Source organism: Bufo bufo, chromosome 2 (assembly GCF_905171765.1).
Source record: "Bufo bufo chromosome 2, aBufBuf1.1, whole genome shotgun sequence".
Taxonomy (NCBI): domain Eukaryota; kingdom Metazoa; phylum Chordata; class Amphibia; order Anura; family Bufonidae; genus Bufo; species Bufo bufo.
Window position 1 is genome coordinate 231,344,550 of NC_053390.1, and position 15,995 is coordinate 231,360,544.

General features: G+C 45.6%; 1 protein-coding gene across 2 annotated transcripts; it reads left to right on the forward strand.

The window, feature by feature from the left end:
• The first annotated feature begins 1,507 nt into the window (after positions 1-1,507).
• Positions 1,508-11,166, forward strand: RAN (RAN, member RAS oncogene family). Of its 2 annotated transcripts, none has more exons than XM_040416255.1 (7): positions 1,508-1,591; positions 2,442-2,486; positions 2,780-2,864; positions 5,037-5,162; positions 9,767-9,954; positions 10,072-10,242; positions 10,750-11,166. In XM_040416255.1, the coding sequence occupies exons 2-7, from the start codon at positions 2,451-2,453 to the stop codon at positions 10,792-10,794; spliced, it is 651 nt and encodes a 216-aa protein (XP_040272189.1). In that variant the 5' UTR covers positions 1,508-1,591; positions 2,442-2,450; the 3' UTR covers positions 10,795-11,166. The 2 variants fall into 2 exon arrangements, with proteins under 2 accessions (XP_040272189.1, XP_040272190.1); XM_040416256.1 differs by having other exon boundaries at positions 1,583-1,745.
• Positions 11,167-15,995: the final 4,829 nt, after the last annotated feature.

The following is a 15,995-nucleotide window of genomic DNA, read 5'->3' on the forward strand; positions in this document are numbered from 1 at the left end:
CCCTAGGTCTTATAATAAGTTCCCAATTCATATAAGTATTATCCCTGTGCGCATTATAAAACGCTAAAAATAATCTTTATAATCACCTCTCCTTTCTGCCCAAGGGGCGTTCTTTGTGGCGCATTTGTGCCCAGCCGCGTCCCAACTGCCGGGTCCTTAGACATGCCCATCTCATTAGTATTCACTTGGCGCAATGTGATCCCGGCGAGCGAGGGTGCCGGGCGCATGCGCATGATCTCCGAATGTCGGGGACTGAGAAATACCGCCCAGCGAAGTGAATACTAATGAGATGGGCGTGTCTAAGGACCCGGCAGTTGGGACGCGGCTGGGCACAAATGCGCCGCAAAGAACTTCCTATGGACGTAGAGACAGAGACAGCTGCCATAAAGCGGGACATAGCTTCCCCGTACCGGGACAGCCACTGCAATCCGGGACGGTTGGGAGGTATGCCATACCAGCTATTAGTTGGCTTAGGTCTTGAGTAAGCAGCCTCCAGCTGTTATGAAACTACAACCCCAACATGCACACTTGCTCCGCTGTTCTTTGAACTCCCAAGGAAGTGAATGGACCATGCTGGGATCTGTAGTTCCAGAGGTTACTTAACCCCTAAGTTAGAGACAGGATTGTACACCAGGCTGAATATGTCGGCTATTAGGCCCCTGTCAGGTTAGGTGCAGATGATTTAGAGCTTTCACACGAGCTGTACAGATTGTGTCAGGATCTGTCCAGGAAAAACGGATGGTTTTGCACACAAGTTCAATCCGTCTTTCTGCGACTGCGTTCAGTGTATGTTTTTTTATTTTCCGGATTAGAAGCAATTTTTACGTGCGTGAAAAACAACAATTTCCATCTCTTTGAAATCATCAGCAGAAAACGCATTGCTTCCGGATGTCTTATTTTTCACACAAGCCCCATTCGCTCCTGTGGAGCTGCATGAAGAACACACAGGGATGAGCAACCTTCGGCACTCCAGCTGTTGTGAAACTACAACTCCCAGCATGCTCCATTCTCTTCTAGGTGATTTTTGAGAACAGCTGAGCAAGTGTGCATGGTGAGAGTTGTAGTTCCACAACAGCCGGAGTGACGGAGGTGGCTTACCTCTGATGCCATTTTGCCTGAATGTGTGAAAACCTGCACTGACATGAATGGGTCTGGGGTCAGTCCCCATGCTTTGTGCTCCCTACACTCATCCCATCCAGACAGCAAACTGACTGGTGTGAATGAGCCCTAAACCTACGCCCAAAATAAAGTCAGTATACACATCAGTAAATATGGCTCTTTATCGCCTCATTTTTCCATAACTTTCAAGTCTTAATCATTTATCAGACAAGACATTGGTGGTAGCATTCACTACACGCACACCACGCTGCGCTCCCGGCCATTCTTTCTGAAACTCGCAGGAAATGGAATGAATCCTCTCGTGCTTCGAACAAAACCTTCCCGCCCTTTTGGATCCCGCGCGCCGCAGTGCTGGCTGCAGTGACGTCAGTCTCCCCTCCCACGTCATCGCCCCTCCCACCCAGTGCGCGCCCTGCTATTTGAATCCCGCTTCCGCCATTTTCTTTCGCTGCCTCACAGACGCTTCTGGAAGGTAAGAGCTCCTGCGCGGAAGGCGCCGCCCGGCCTTAGCGCTCAATCCGCCGCTCATCCCTGCCATCTTTAGTCGTACCGCTCGCCCGCTACGTATAGCAGCAGTGTAATCTGCCCCTAGCTGACTGGCGTAGCTCTGGGGGGGATCCTGTTTGGTGAGTTGGACCGGACGGCGGTGCAGGGTCCCCTGACAGGGGGCGGGGAGGAGAGCGCTGTTGGCGCGCTTTCCTCTTCATGGCTTGGGGTCGGCGCTGTGCGGGGTGGTCGGGCCTGGGCTGCCCGTGACTCTGCATGTTGTGGGCGCCGCCCGCTTCTATCCCCGGGCGGAGAACAATGGCAGCCTGTAACGTGGGCACCGGGCGGTCAGGCCTGGGACGGGGGAGAGCAGGAAGCGCGCAGCCGCCATTAGTGCCCGCTCATCCTCCACATGTGCTGTTGAATGGCGGGAGCCCCCTCCTCCTTGTCTGGCCCGGGGTTTGGGGTGTCCTCGCCCTCAGTCAGTGTCGGCCGTTTCCTTTGTATCCCTCTAATTTCCGCGTTGGAGAACCTGGCATCACGTGGGCAGAGGGAACTTCAGGAGCCTCCCTGGTGATCGGTGCACCCCGGGGAGCTGGAGGCATCTGGGTGGTGTGGCACAAAGCGGTGGTTACAGCCTTCCTGCCCCGATCCAGAGGGATCTGTCATCAGGGGGCTTCTGTGTGCACATGGTGGTGGGTGTCCTGGGGGTGGTGTGCCCCACACCCACTGTCTTCTGAATGAGGCCTCTTATATAGGGCTCAATGCTGCTTCTCATGTTGCTGACACTGTTGAAATCTAAATGTTGCACATGCAAATTTGTTTCTTTTAACCAGATAAAAACCATGGCAGCCCAAGGAGAACCTCAAGTTCAGTTTAAGGTAAGTTACTCAATCTTTCAGTAGTGAGTGTTTTTATCCCCTGGCCAGGCTCGGCAACCTTCTGGTCCCCATTGTTTACTACCGGGTCATGTGTGCCACTGCAGCTAATCACTGGCCTCTCATGTGGTGCCACCAAGCCTGGCTGCTGAGGTCATTCACTGGCTGCAGCAGTGCACATGGTCCCGTCCACAAGATTGCCAAGCGACAGGTATCAGTTTTTACAAGTGTGCCATGTTCTGGGGCAAGGTTAAAATGGCCCAAACCCCTCTAACGGTGTTTCTTGTATTTTCCAGCTTGTTTTGGTCGGTGATGGTGGTACTGGCAAGACAACCTTTGTAAAACGTCACTTGACTGGTGAATTTGAGAAGAAATACGTAGGTAAGCAGAATTGAGTTCTAACCAGGAGGGTCTGGAGCGTCTGACATAAAATGGCCGCTGCTGGGTTGTGATGAGCACTGCATTCCTTGAGTAATGTGTATGTAGGGGTTACGTTTTCCAGTGGTATTTTGGGTATAAAATGCTCTCTGCCGTTCTGATGCTGCTCATCATTTCTGGCCCTGGACACTTAGCTGGTTGAGGTGGACGTGGCTGTAGCCATTGATTGGCCAGTAGTGTACTCAGGGGATGGGGAGTATTTATATACTTCATTCTGCCCTTAGTGTCCATGGAAATCCCCTTTAAATGTATCTTCTGCATGTGAGCATTATTTAATAGGGAAGGAATTGGCTTCATTGTCAGAACGCTTGATCTGACCTATCGAGGGAGCTTTATTCAAACTGGTGCAGAGGGGAGCCCCAGTAGTGAAGGTTCCACCAGTAGTGGGAAAACCCTGTGAAAGGGATTGTACAGCGGGTAAACATTGATGACCTCTCCTTAGGATAGTTCAATGTGGGGGGACTCCCGGATCCTCTCCCGTTCAGCTGCTGTGCAGTATTGGGTACTTTCACACTAGCGTTTTTGTTTACCGGTATTGAGTTTTGTTACAGGAACTCAATACCGGGGGGAAACTGATCAGTTTTATCCTCATGCATTCTGAATAGGGAGCAATCCGTTCAGGATGCATCAGTTCAGTCCCTCTTACGTTTTTTGGACAGAGTAAATACCGCAGCATGCTGCAGTTTTATCTCCGGCCAAAAATACTGATCACTTGCCGGAATGCCGGATCCGGCATTAATTTACATTGAAGTGTATTAGTGCCGGATCCGACATTAAGTGTTCTTTTTAAAAATGCAAAAAAAAAAAAAATGATGCTGGGTCAGTTTTTCCGGATGACACTGGAGAGACTGATCTGGTATTTCAATGCATTTGTCAGACTGATCCAGATCGTCTACAAATTACTATATCAGTTTGCATCCAGATCCAGCGGGCAGTTCTGTTGACGAACTGTAAGTGCTCACCACGTTCCAAGTCAAAGGGATGAGCAATTGCACTGCTGAGATGGGTGAGCCAACGTGAAGAGGAGGCGGTGCACCATCTCTTCAACCAGCTGATTGGGGCAGGGAGTTGGACCCCACCAACTATTGATGACATTCTGAGGATATCAAGATGTACCCACTGCACAACCTGTAGTGTGGCTTGGCATAGGCACAGAATGCAGAGATTGTTCTGTCATATGCCTTGTTTACCATGAGGGCACAGGATCAGGCATTTTGAAATTAAGCCTGCCTAGTCCTTTTTTTACTAGGCCTTGTGGTTTATATATTTCTACTGCGTGCTCAGTATGTATCCATTTCATCAGAAGTCAGTTTTTGACAGAAGAAAGTCCTATTTTTCTACTTCTCCCATCGAATGACAAACTGTACAAAGTAGCTCATCCAGGGGAGCGAATACTGAGAACGCAGCAATGATGTGAACTAAGCCTGAGTCTTCTGCCTCTCCCCAAAAATATGTGTATGGGTGGCTTTAACTTTGTCTTTGTAAGTTGAGTGAGTTTTCCGTGCAGGTGCAATGCGTGATGCAAACACTGAGCCTGCACGGAATCCGGGCCCATTCATTTCAATGGATCTGTGTACACGAGCAGTGATTTTCACGTATCACTTGTGTTGTGTGAAAAAAGCCGCATTTGCTCTATATTCTGCGACTTTCACGCAACACTAGGCACATAGAAGTGAATGGAGCTGTGTGAAAATCTCATCCACAAGCAAGTGCGGATGCTATGTGTTTCATGTATGGTTGCTAGGAGATGTTTGTATACCTTCAGTTTTTATCATGTGTGTGTGCAAAGCGCATTAAAGTGCATTGCACCTGCGCAATAAAAACAACTACCGCAGACCAAACTGAATGACTTTGTTGGCAAAATTGCACATTTTTCACTGAACGCATTCACAACACATCCAGACCTAATCCGCACTCTCGTCTTGTTTGAAAGTTGTCAGGTCATTAGCTGTTTAGATGGCATTAATGACTTTACTCACAGCCTGTTGTGTGCGGCGCTCAGGTGCTGGTGCATTGCATGTTAAAGTAGAATTACAATGTCAATTGAAGGAAAAGGCAATAATTTTGACTTTCTAAAATTCAAACTTTTTTTTATTTTATTTTTTCCAATTCTAGCCACACTTGGTGTTGAAGTCCACCCACTGGTTTTCCATACCAACAGAGGTCCTATAAAATTCAACGTTTGGGATACTGCTGGTCAGGAGAAATTCGGTGGTCTTCGTGATGGTTACTACATTCAGGGTAAGGTTTTTAGGAGTCCTGTTTGTGTTTTTAATTGTCTGACGTATGTGAAGTCTAACATAACATGTTAAATCTTTAGTTTGTGTTTAGTGTTCTCTAGTCTTGTATAAGTAACACAAACACAATATACCATACTCGGATAGAGACATTTTTGACATCTCAGGGGGAACGCTGTACATATGCAGTATTTTCTGTAGATCTCTGTTCTGCATGAGAAGGCAATACTCGTATGCTCCAACACAAGCCATATTCAGTATTCTTCTTGAAGGGGGAAGAAACAATTACTCTTACCGGTAATTGTCTTTCTTAAAACCCATGATGGCACCCATGCGACTAGGACCGCCAATCCAGGACAGGAAACCTGAAGCGATAAAATGGTTCACACCACCACACCTCAGTGATTCTAATAAACAGACCGCTGGAGGTGTACCAGCCAACTAGGTTGAAAACAGAAACTAACAAATATATATCACTGAGGTGTGGTGGGGGGTGTAAACCATTTTATCTCTTCAGGTTTCCTGTCCTGGATTGGCGGTCCTAGTCGCATGGGTTTCAAGAGACAATTACCGGTAAGTGTAATTGTGTTCACAGCACCCATGCGAGAATAAACTAAGATAAAGAAATTGGGGGGGAGGGGGGGCTGCCACAGATCTGGTGGAATGAGCCCCAAAGGAGTCTGGTTAAGAGAAGAATAAGCCAGGGAAATAGTTCTTTACCCATCTAGCAATAACACTAATAGACTTTGCACCCTCTAGCTTTACCCAAAAACCGAATAAGGAGATTCTCATCTATTCTCCAAAATGAAGTGGAGTCTAGGTAAGGCTACTTTCACACTAGCGTTCAGAGCGGATCCGTCTGTTTCATCAGACGGATCCGCTCCTATAATGCAGACGTTCGCATCCGTTCAGAACGGATCCGTCTGCATTAATACTTAGAAAATTTTCTAAGTCTGAAAGTAGCCTGAGCGGATCCGTTCAGACTGTACATTGAAAGTCAATGGGGGACGGATCCGCTTGAAGATTGAGCCATATGGTGTCATCTTCAAGCGGATCCGTCCCCATTGACTAACTTTGTAAGTCTGGATGGATCCGCTCACCGCCAGGCGGACACTCGAACGCTGCAAGCAGCGTTCAGGTGTCCGCTCACTGAGCGGAGGCTGAGCGCTGGCAGACTGATGCATTCTCAGCGGATCCGCCTCCATTGAGAATGCATCAGGGCTGGATGGCTGCGTTCAGGACCGCTCGTGAGCCCCTTCAAACTGAGCTCACTAGCGGACACCTGAACGCAGGTGTGAAAGTAGCCTAAAATGCTTAACACTTTCTGACATCCAGGCAATGGAATCTTTCTTCCAATATATTGGTTGGACTTGGACAGAAGGAGGGAAGAACCACATCCTAAATTCTATGAAAATCAGAGACCACCTTAGGCTGAAATGATGGAAGCGGCCTAATCACCTTGTCTTCTAAAATGGTAGTATAAGGAGGAAAGACGGACTGAATTTCTGAAACCTGTCTAGCAGATGTCATAGCTAAAAGGAAGGCCATTTTGAAAGTAAGCATTTTAATAGAAATCCCACTTAATGGTTCAAACTGCTTTTGCGGTAGGGCTGAAAGAACAGTATTCAAATCCCATGGTTCAGACACTGGTCTGAAAGAAGGGTGCATTCTTGATGCTACCGACTATCTTTTAATCCATGGATGATCTGCTAATCTGGAATCAAAGAAATAACTTAAAGCAGCTACCTGGACTTTCAATAGATGCTTTAAGATTCCTGTTTAGCCATGCTTGCAAATTCAGGAGACTTAAAGGGGTCTGGGCTGTGTCCTAAAAAGGCTAAAAAAAACACAACTTTGTTATATTTTCATGAGAACCACCTTCCTACTCTTCAGCATAGTGGCGACTACTTTGGTGGATAATCTCCCTTCTAGACCAAACTTCCCTTTAAAAAATTCACCCCGAGATGGAGAATTTCCAGGCTGGAATGGACTAGCAGACCCTGGTGCAGAAGATCATCCTTCAACGGAAGGGGCCACTGAGGCTCTACTGCCAACTTTAGCAAACTGAAGTACCAGGGCAGCAGACAGTCTTGCAAAAGCCACTACTTTTGCTACTACTTTGGTAAAGACTCTGGGAGCCTAAGAGACCCTAGTGCTCTATTGGAGATGCAGTAACTCTCCCTGGACCCAGACTGCTGTTTTTAAACTTTTGGGAGGAAGCAGGCTTGGAACATGGTTATATGCATCCTCCAAATCCAAGCTTGCAATCCTGGAAGAGGAGATTTACAGTTTATTTTCTCATCTCCATACGAATTTTATTTTTAAGCCAGATATCCCATCTAGCTGCGTTAGACATGGCAGCTGCTCTGGCAGAAAAACGGATCATATCAGTAGAGGCGTCCACCAGGAAGTCTGCAGCTTTAGAAAAGGTAGGAAGGGAAGATAGTAATTGTTCTCTAGGTCCTTTGTCCTTAAAGGGTTTCTACCACCTAATTGGCTCTGACACCAGCGATCTGCTAGTGTCTGATCTACCTAACAATGCTAGTCTAAGACCTGTGTGTGGATCCGTTTCACTAAAAAACAAACTTTTATTGATATGCTAATTAGCCCCTAGGTGCTATGGAGGTGTCTTCTCAGCACCTAGAGGCTCGGTCTACTCACATTGTATGCCGCCCCGCTCGTCCATTAAGCCCGCCCATCTCCTCTTGAATGCCATCCTCCATCTGAGCCAGCGGATAAATTCTCGCGCGTGCGCATCTGTATTCGGCGCAGTGAATGTCTGACAGCTCCCTGTACAGACATCTCCACTGCGCCGATGACCGAGATGTCTGTGCAGGCAGCGGTCAGACATTCACTGCGCAGAATGCAGGCGTGAAAATTCATCCGCTGGCTCAGATGGAGGATGGCATTCAAGAGGAGATGGGCGGGCTTAATGGATGAGCGGGGCAGCATACAATGTGAGTAGACCGAGCCTCTAGGTGCTGAGAAGACACCCCATAGCACCTAGAGGCTCATTAGCATATTAATAAATTAGTTTTTTAGTGAAACGGATCCACACACAGGTCTGAGAATAGCATTGTTAGGTAGGTCAGACACTAGCAGATCACTAGTGTCTGAGAGCTAATTGGGTCAAAATGAGGTGGTAGAAACCCTTTAATATGCAACTCCAGCTGATCTAACCATAGCCTTTAGGACCTGGAGACCCAAGAGGCAGCAAAGGCCGGCCTAAGACTTGTTGAAGCAGACTCCCAAGCACGCCGCCAGGGATGGTCCCTTTTACAGTGTAGTAGACCCAGACCTCCTGAGGTGAGCACCAAGCAATGGTAGGAGCCAGAGCTCCTCGGGCACCTCCTGTCCTGAATGGGAGATCCTAGTCGCATGGGTGAGGGGAATAATTGGGGTACAATCAAGTTGAGCAGTAGCTTGAAGTACTCTGAATGCTTTTGACATGGATCTTTATCTGTCATAAAGGGTTATTCTTAGATATTGGTGGTACATTGCTAGGATATGTTGCAGGTTGCTGAGCTGGGTCCTGCTCTTATATTCAGAACAGGCCCCACAGAGTGAAGGCGACTCAACATTCACTTCTATGGGAGCTTGGGAAAATAGCTAAGCTGGAGCCCTGCTATTTCAATCATTACCATAGTGGTGAATGGAGAGGTGGCCATCTATGCAGTGATCTGATCCACTACTATGGGACCTTTTTCCAGAACTCCTACAGCAGTGAATGGAGAGCATGCGCAGTGCTGTCTTCACTCTAGAGGTCCTGTTCTGGAGATGGTAATGGGACCCACTTCTGTAGTGTTTAGATAAGAGATACCACCAATGTATGAGATGAGTTTAACCCTTTAAAGACTGTCACAATTTTTCTTCTGACCTGTTAGAAGGGTACATGTAGTCGTCTTACTTTTGACTCTAACATTCGTTCTGATCATCAGCTGTGACAGGACAGTCTGATCTCCAACTAATGCAGCATAGGAAGTCAGTTACTTCTCTAGTCACTCCTGAGACTGACATTGAAGTTCCCATAGAAATACATAGAGAAACCGACTTCCTGTCCACAATATGCTGTTATCTGGGAAGTCACTGGTGGCTATGTGACACATGAGGCTCAGAATGAAGCTTATAAATCACTGGTAAGAGGCTTCACTACAGTTTACATTGTGCACCCTTCCAATAATTTATTTTTTACTGTGTCCATTGTCTCTATTTTGGAGTAATAAAACTGTCACCAATGGGACCTGCACCCATGTCGAACAGAGCCCCGCAAGTGAAGGAGGGCGCTCTGTGTATGCGCAGCCGTCCTTTATTTTTTTTCTATGGGGCAGGTTCAAATGGCCAAGCGTTGACTCGGCTATTTGTTGTTCCCATGGAAATGAATAGGAGAAGGGGCAGCATGTGCGGGGACGCGCTCATTCACTTCTATGGGGAGCCGGCTTGGTTGTGGCTGGACCGGAGTTCTCAAGCCACCACCTAGCGGGGCTCAGTTCTCAATATAGGTGTGGGACCCACACTTATAAGACTGTGCATATCCTAGCGATGTGCCCCCGTTGTCTATGATGAGACAACCCCTTTAACACTTAAATTTTTTTATTTTATTTTTTATAGCTCAATGTGCCATTATCATGTTTGATGTTACCTCAAGAGTCACATACAAGAATGTACCTAACTGGCATAGAGATCTTGTACGAGTATGTGAAAATATCCCCATAGTCTTGTGTGGCAACAAAGTGGACATCAAGGACAGAAAAGTTAAAGCAAAGTCCATTGTGTTCCATAGGAAGAAGAATCTTCAGGTTGGTTTATTTTAGAACTTCAATGAGATTCTCTCTCCCCCCCCCCCCCCCCATATTGCAGTTGTCCTCGGTTTGTCCTGTTCTGTAACTTATCAAATATACTTATCTCCTTTCTAGTACTACGATATCTCCGCAAAGAGTAACTACAATTTTGAAAAGCCATTCCTTTGGCTTGCCAGAAAACTGATAGGTGATCCTAACCTTGAATTTGTAGCCATGCCTGCTCTTGCACCACCAGAGGTGGTTATGGATCCTGCACTTGCAGCACAATATGAGATCGATCTACAGGTGAGTTCAGCCTTTTTCCAGACCTCTGCCATAAATGTATGGGGGAAGTTTGCCAGTTTTCTGTTTTTAATTTTTAATTTACAGAAGACACTTGAGGCTAATGTCTGTAATCGGCGATACCAATTGCAGACATTTAACCCTTCAGTTACCAGGATTGCATTTGATTATGGCATCTGAACTGTAATGGCTCCCCTGTGTGGGGATGGCAGGAACTGTTGTGAACGGCCTGTTCACAGTATGCTCCAATATAGGCAGCACTACATTGGAATACACTGAATTTTCTATTTAGTGATGTCTTTTATGCCACTAGTAAATAGAAAATGCCTGTCCTACTAAATGCCCATATAAAAATACTTATCCCCCATTAAGTGTCCTCTTGGTAGGGGAGGCAGGTTGTGTATTTGTGAACGGTCCCTTTAATTCTGTGTAAACTAATATCTTGTTGAACCTACGCAGAATTGGACAAATCACAAGTAACCTTTTTTCCCTCTCCCCTTTAATCACCAGGTTGCCCAGACCACAGCACTGCCAGATGAAGATGATGATCTGTGAGGTGAATGAAGTGGAGCCCAGAGTCAGAAGTCTAGTTTTATAGGCAACTGTCCTGTGATGTCAGTGGTGCAGCGTGTTTGCCACCTTATTATCTAGCTGAACAGAGCATATGCTTAATCTTTTTGGGATGCTGAAGGAGATGAATGGGCTTCGGAGTGAATGTGGCAGTTAAACAAACTAAATAAATCCTTCATATTTTGGACCTGCATATTTAGCTGTTTGGGACTGCAGATATTCCCTAAAATTTCCAATATTAAGACTGCTACAGTCACATCACACAATATCCAGTGGTGAATCCTGTTTGTTACTGTCATTCCCATATCTTTTCGTTTAGATCATAATAAAGTTGTATTTCAAATACCCGTTCCTTGACATCAGTGACACTTGCTGTATGTTACACTTAATCGCTTACTCAGCCTCATGTGACTTTCCACTTGATGTAAAACACTTGCCTTTAACTTTTTTTTTTTTTTCTTGGTCAAAGTCACTTATTTGGAGGATTTGTTCTTAGCCTTTCTTTATAGAGTTCACAAGCGTCACAATATCTTAATCTGTCAGTTACTCCGTCGGTCAGATTAATAAACTATTTTGCGGCAGTCTATTTGGCATAACTGGGTTTTGTTTGAGCTGTATTTTTGAGACCATTAACTTTGCTCAAACTGGTGAAAACTGACTGCATACCAGTATGGTGCATTTTATATAAGTTGGAAGGGGTACAGCCCAAACTGCATTAGCTGATACAGCAGCTGTCATGAAAGAAATCCCTTCTGCATTCAATCGGATCCATTTTGCAGCCCATGACTTCTATTATGACGGAATGCCTCTAAAGGCATTCTATCATAGATTTGCGTTATGGTCTGTGGTAATGGAATCCAAATTGCAATTCACCTTAAGTGTGATTGAATTTCAAAATAAGCAAATTTCATATCTCTAGTGTTGTCAATAAGGAGTGGGGGGAACCCTGTCACGCCTTTTTGTCTGCTACTCTCAGAATAGAAGATTCTTTCTCCCAGACACTATGAAACCCACTTGCCCCCAGTCAGGTTTCAGCATGCAGTTTTGAAAGCTAAGATCGGGAGTGGATCTTAAAAGGAGTGTTTAAATGACAAATATTATATATATTGTTTTGTATATTCACACCTTGTTTTGGACTCATGTAATTGTAGTCTTAGGAGTTCCCCACACATGTTGGTCTGTTGCCTAGTCTGCCAAAAACTGGATAGTTGGCCGACAAAACTGCATAAGGGAGTCTTCAGGAGTAAAAAAACCTGAACTATAGGGGAGATTTATCAAAGCAGGTGGAAAGGAAAACTAGCTTAGTTTCCCATAGCAACCAGAGTCCAGCTTCCATTTTCCACTGGAGCTCTTAAATATGAGAGGTGGAATCTGGTTGATATAGGCAACAATCCAGTTTTCCTTGCCACTAGTTTTGATCTCGCCATATGTGTTTTGAGCCATAATAAAGGGACATCTGGTTATCTAGTAGGTATTTAAAGGGAGGTGGGTCACCACAATTATGGACTATTATCAGCAGCAAAACATGAGTAGTACTGCCCATAAAGAGTGCAGATCTCCAGTTTCTTTCCTGCTACCCCCATTCCCCTGCTGTCAGCACTTAAAGCTATGCAAAAAAACATGGTCCAGGCTGTTGTGCTGTACCAGTTTAATGGAGAAGAATGTTTGCTTTAGTAGTTCAGTACAGATTTAAACTGACAGCGGATGGAGGGGGTTAGTAGGAAGGTAAGATTGTGGTTTAGACCAGGCATGTTCAACCCAATGCCCTCCAGCTGTTGCAAAACTTCAACTCTCATCCCCAGACTGCCTACAGCCATAAGCCTACAGAAGGGCATGGTGGAAGTTGTGGTTTTACAACAGCTGGAGGGTGTCAGGTTGAGCATCCCTGGTCTAGACTGATTATCTGCGGTATTACCCGAGATAATGGTCTAAGGCCGTAGTCAGATTCTGAGACTTCACGGCCCTTTTGCATGTGCCCATCATGCAAACAATTATTGGGAAGGAAGGGTTCCTTCCCGATCGTCTGCTCCTCAGTGGAGATGAAGAGCTGAATTTACATGTAATAAATGGCTACGGCGCAATCTGCTGCCCCGAAACTTTGATTGTGATATCTGTACAAAAGATCACTTCCCCAGTGACCTCCACAACAGCACACCTGATAGGATGAACTCTTAATCAACCAGTGCTATACATGGCCAGCGCTGTGAGAAATTAACTTGGTTTGCTGATTGTGCTTGGCTGATAAATGGCACGGGTCTGGCTGTTGCTGAAAGCTGAGACTGGGTTTGCAGAGGGATGGGACACCCTTTCTCACCCATTGTCTACCCTGTGATACGATTAGGCTACAGAATCCTGAGTATTCTAGGCCAGCAATCAGTGCAAAACTGAAAGTTCCAATGCAGTTCATCACAGCATGTATTCTACCATGTTGTAAAAGGGATTAGACCCCCCCCCCCACCAAAATGTGAAGTTCCTTATTGGGACAAAAAAAAAGGGGGGGGGGGGGGAAGCTTTCTATAAGGCCTCATGCACACGACCGTTCAGTTTTTTGCGGTCCGCAGAGCTGCAAAAAACGGAAGCTTATAGAAATGCTTATACTTATCCGCAAAACAGACAAGAATAGGACATGCTATTTTTTTGGGCGGGGCCACGGAACGGAGCAAAGGATGCGGACAGCACGCAGAGTGCTGTCCGCATCTTATGCTGAAGTGAATGGGTCTGCACCCGAGCTGCAAAAACCGCGGCTCTGATGCGGACCCGAAAAACTGTTGTGTGCATGAGGCCTAAATTAAAGTTTCAAGCGCCTTTTTCCCCTGCCAAGCCATTAACTTTTTGGAAAAAAAGACTAGGTATCACAGTGTCTGTAACTGGCTCTAAAAATATATTGTGCTCTTTCTTCCCCGTCAGGTGAACTCTGTAAAAAAAAATAAAAAAAAAATCCAGAACAGCCATTATTTTATTAATTTTTTTTTTTGTCACCTCTCCTTACAAAATGCCTAATGTCGAGCGATCAAAGAGGCATGTGTGCCCGAAAATGGTACCAATGAAAATATCATTTCATCCTAAAAAGGCTGCTCTCACATAAGACCATCGCCAGAAAAAAAAATTGCTTTCAGAATATGGCAACTCAAACTTATTTCCAAAAATGGCTTTATGTGGGAAAAAAAACTAAATAAAAATGCCAGAACAGCTATTTTTTGATCACCTCGCCATTAGTGTTGAGCAAAGTGAGCTTCGGATGCGTCATCCGAAGTTGGTTCGTTCAAAACTTAGGTATAATACTGTAATTCATCTCTACAGTATTAGAATGTATGGGCTTCGATGAGCTAAAGATAGTTTTTCATTTTGGTAATAGATTTTTAACGTGGAAAACCACTTTAAAACTTGAACCCGAACTCTCCTTTGGTTCTAACTAGTACCTCGGAACCAAATCTTTATAAAGCTTCTTAGCTTGGGATAACAGGCCGAACTGGATGGACAGGTGTCTTTTTTTGGCCTTGTGTACTATGTACTATCTGAAGCTTGCTTCATTAAACACGTATCACAACAGTGATAAGCGTTAATTTTAACGTAAATTTGTTTTCCCTTAGTCCTAACAGCAGTACAAGTGGGGAGTTCTCCCCTGTGAAACTGGTAGGACAGGTGGAATTTTTGTTGAAAATAAATTCCCTACCAAGCACTAATTAAATAATTAGTAAAACCCACCCCTATAAAGGGCAGACTGCCCACATCCCAGTGCTTTATTATCAAGTAGGAACTAAAACAAGGATGGGAAATTTGTGTGCTGCTGTTAGGACTAAGGGAAAATAAATTTACGTTAAAATTAACGCTTCCCTTACGTCCTAACCAGCAGCACAAGTGGGGACCTAGCAAGTAACACGGACAAATTGGGAGGGTCCCACCTAATAGGTACTCAATACCTCTTTTTTATGAGAGGGCGGCAGACAGAATGGTGCGTCCGAATGCCACCCCCTCAGAGCGCCTGGAGTCTAGGCGATGTTTGACGAAAGTGCTGTGGGAGCTCCAAGAAGCCGCAGCACAAATCTGTTCTAGCGGAACTAAACTTTTTTCCGTGAAGGAAGTCTATATTGCCGATTGAGTTTCCTCAGATCTAGGCAGGGACCTGTGTCCTGATACACTAGGTCAGGGGTACTCAACTAGTTTTATTAAAGGTCCACATACCTGGGTCTGCAGTCAGGTGAAGGTCCGAGCTTAACGCCAACCGTAAAGATTTAATGTCTTGCAAACTTTGTATAACTATTTACATAAAGATTTATAATTGTTTTTAGTGTGAAAATTGGCATTTTTTCTCTTTCACCAGCCCTTTGAAATTCGGTACAAAGGGGGTGACTGCCATTCGAACACACTGGTGTAAATGCTCATCTGTGATCTGAGTGCGGTATCTGTTCTTCACCAGATTCATAGTGGAGAATGCAGATTCACAAGTGTATGTAGAACCAAACATAGTAAGGACATGGATTGCTATTTTTTGTATAAGTGGATATTTAGCTGGAATAACCAGTCAGTGGCGTCGCCAGGGGGGGGGGCCACGGCCCCCCCTACATCATGCTGTGCCCCCCCAACTAAAATGACCCCCCCCCCCCCTTCCAAGTGAGCAGCCGCCGCCGGGCACAGGGAGATGAGCGCTTCCATTGCGCTCATCTCTATTGTAAACTGCCTGTGGCAGAGGAGGGAGAGGCGTGTCCCTTCCCTTTCCTCTGATAGGCTGCAGGCAGGCACCGAAGTGGAGGAGAGGCCCCGCCCCCTAATTACTCCTGTTTACCTTTCTAAAGCTAAAGGACCTTTGATGATGTCATCACAGGTCCTGTAAGGGAACTGCACAGTGTAAAGTGTAGTTCCCAGGTTACAACAGTGCATCTGCCAGGACCTGTGATGACATAATTTTCAACATTACAGGTCCTGCAGAATCTAGCAAAGGAACTGCACCAAAAATGGTGTAGTTCCTAGGTTTCAAAGGTACATCTGCCAGGACCTGTGATGACATCATCACAGGTCCTTCAACCCCTAACAGCAAGTATTAAAAGTTCACAAGCAGCTCTGCATTGATCCATACAGACTGGAATGGAGAGGTAAGAGGAGGTCCTCCACTTTTCATCATTTACCTCCCCTCCATGCCCTGTTTTTACTCATTGCTCACTCATGTATACTACTTCAGACAGTTACCA

What these genes read in the sequence shown, in the direction of transcription:
- RAN (XM_040416255.1), top strand. Translation starts at nt 2,451, where the DNA reads ATGGCAGCCCAAGGAGAACCTCAAGTTCAGTTTAAG. An exon ending in AACCTCAAGTTCAGTTTAAG is followed by an intron (nt 2,487 to 2,779) that starts GTAAGTTACTCA and finishes TGTATTTTCCAG; the next exon opens with CTTGTTTTGGTCGGTGATGG. An exon ending in TGATGGTTACTACATTCAGG is followed by an intron (nt 5,163 to 9,766) that starts GTAAGGTTTTTA and finishes TATTTTTTATAG; the next exon opens with CTCAATGTGCCATTATCATG.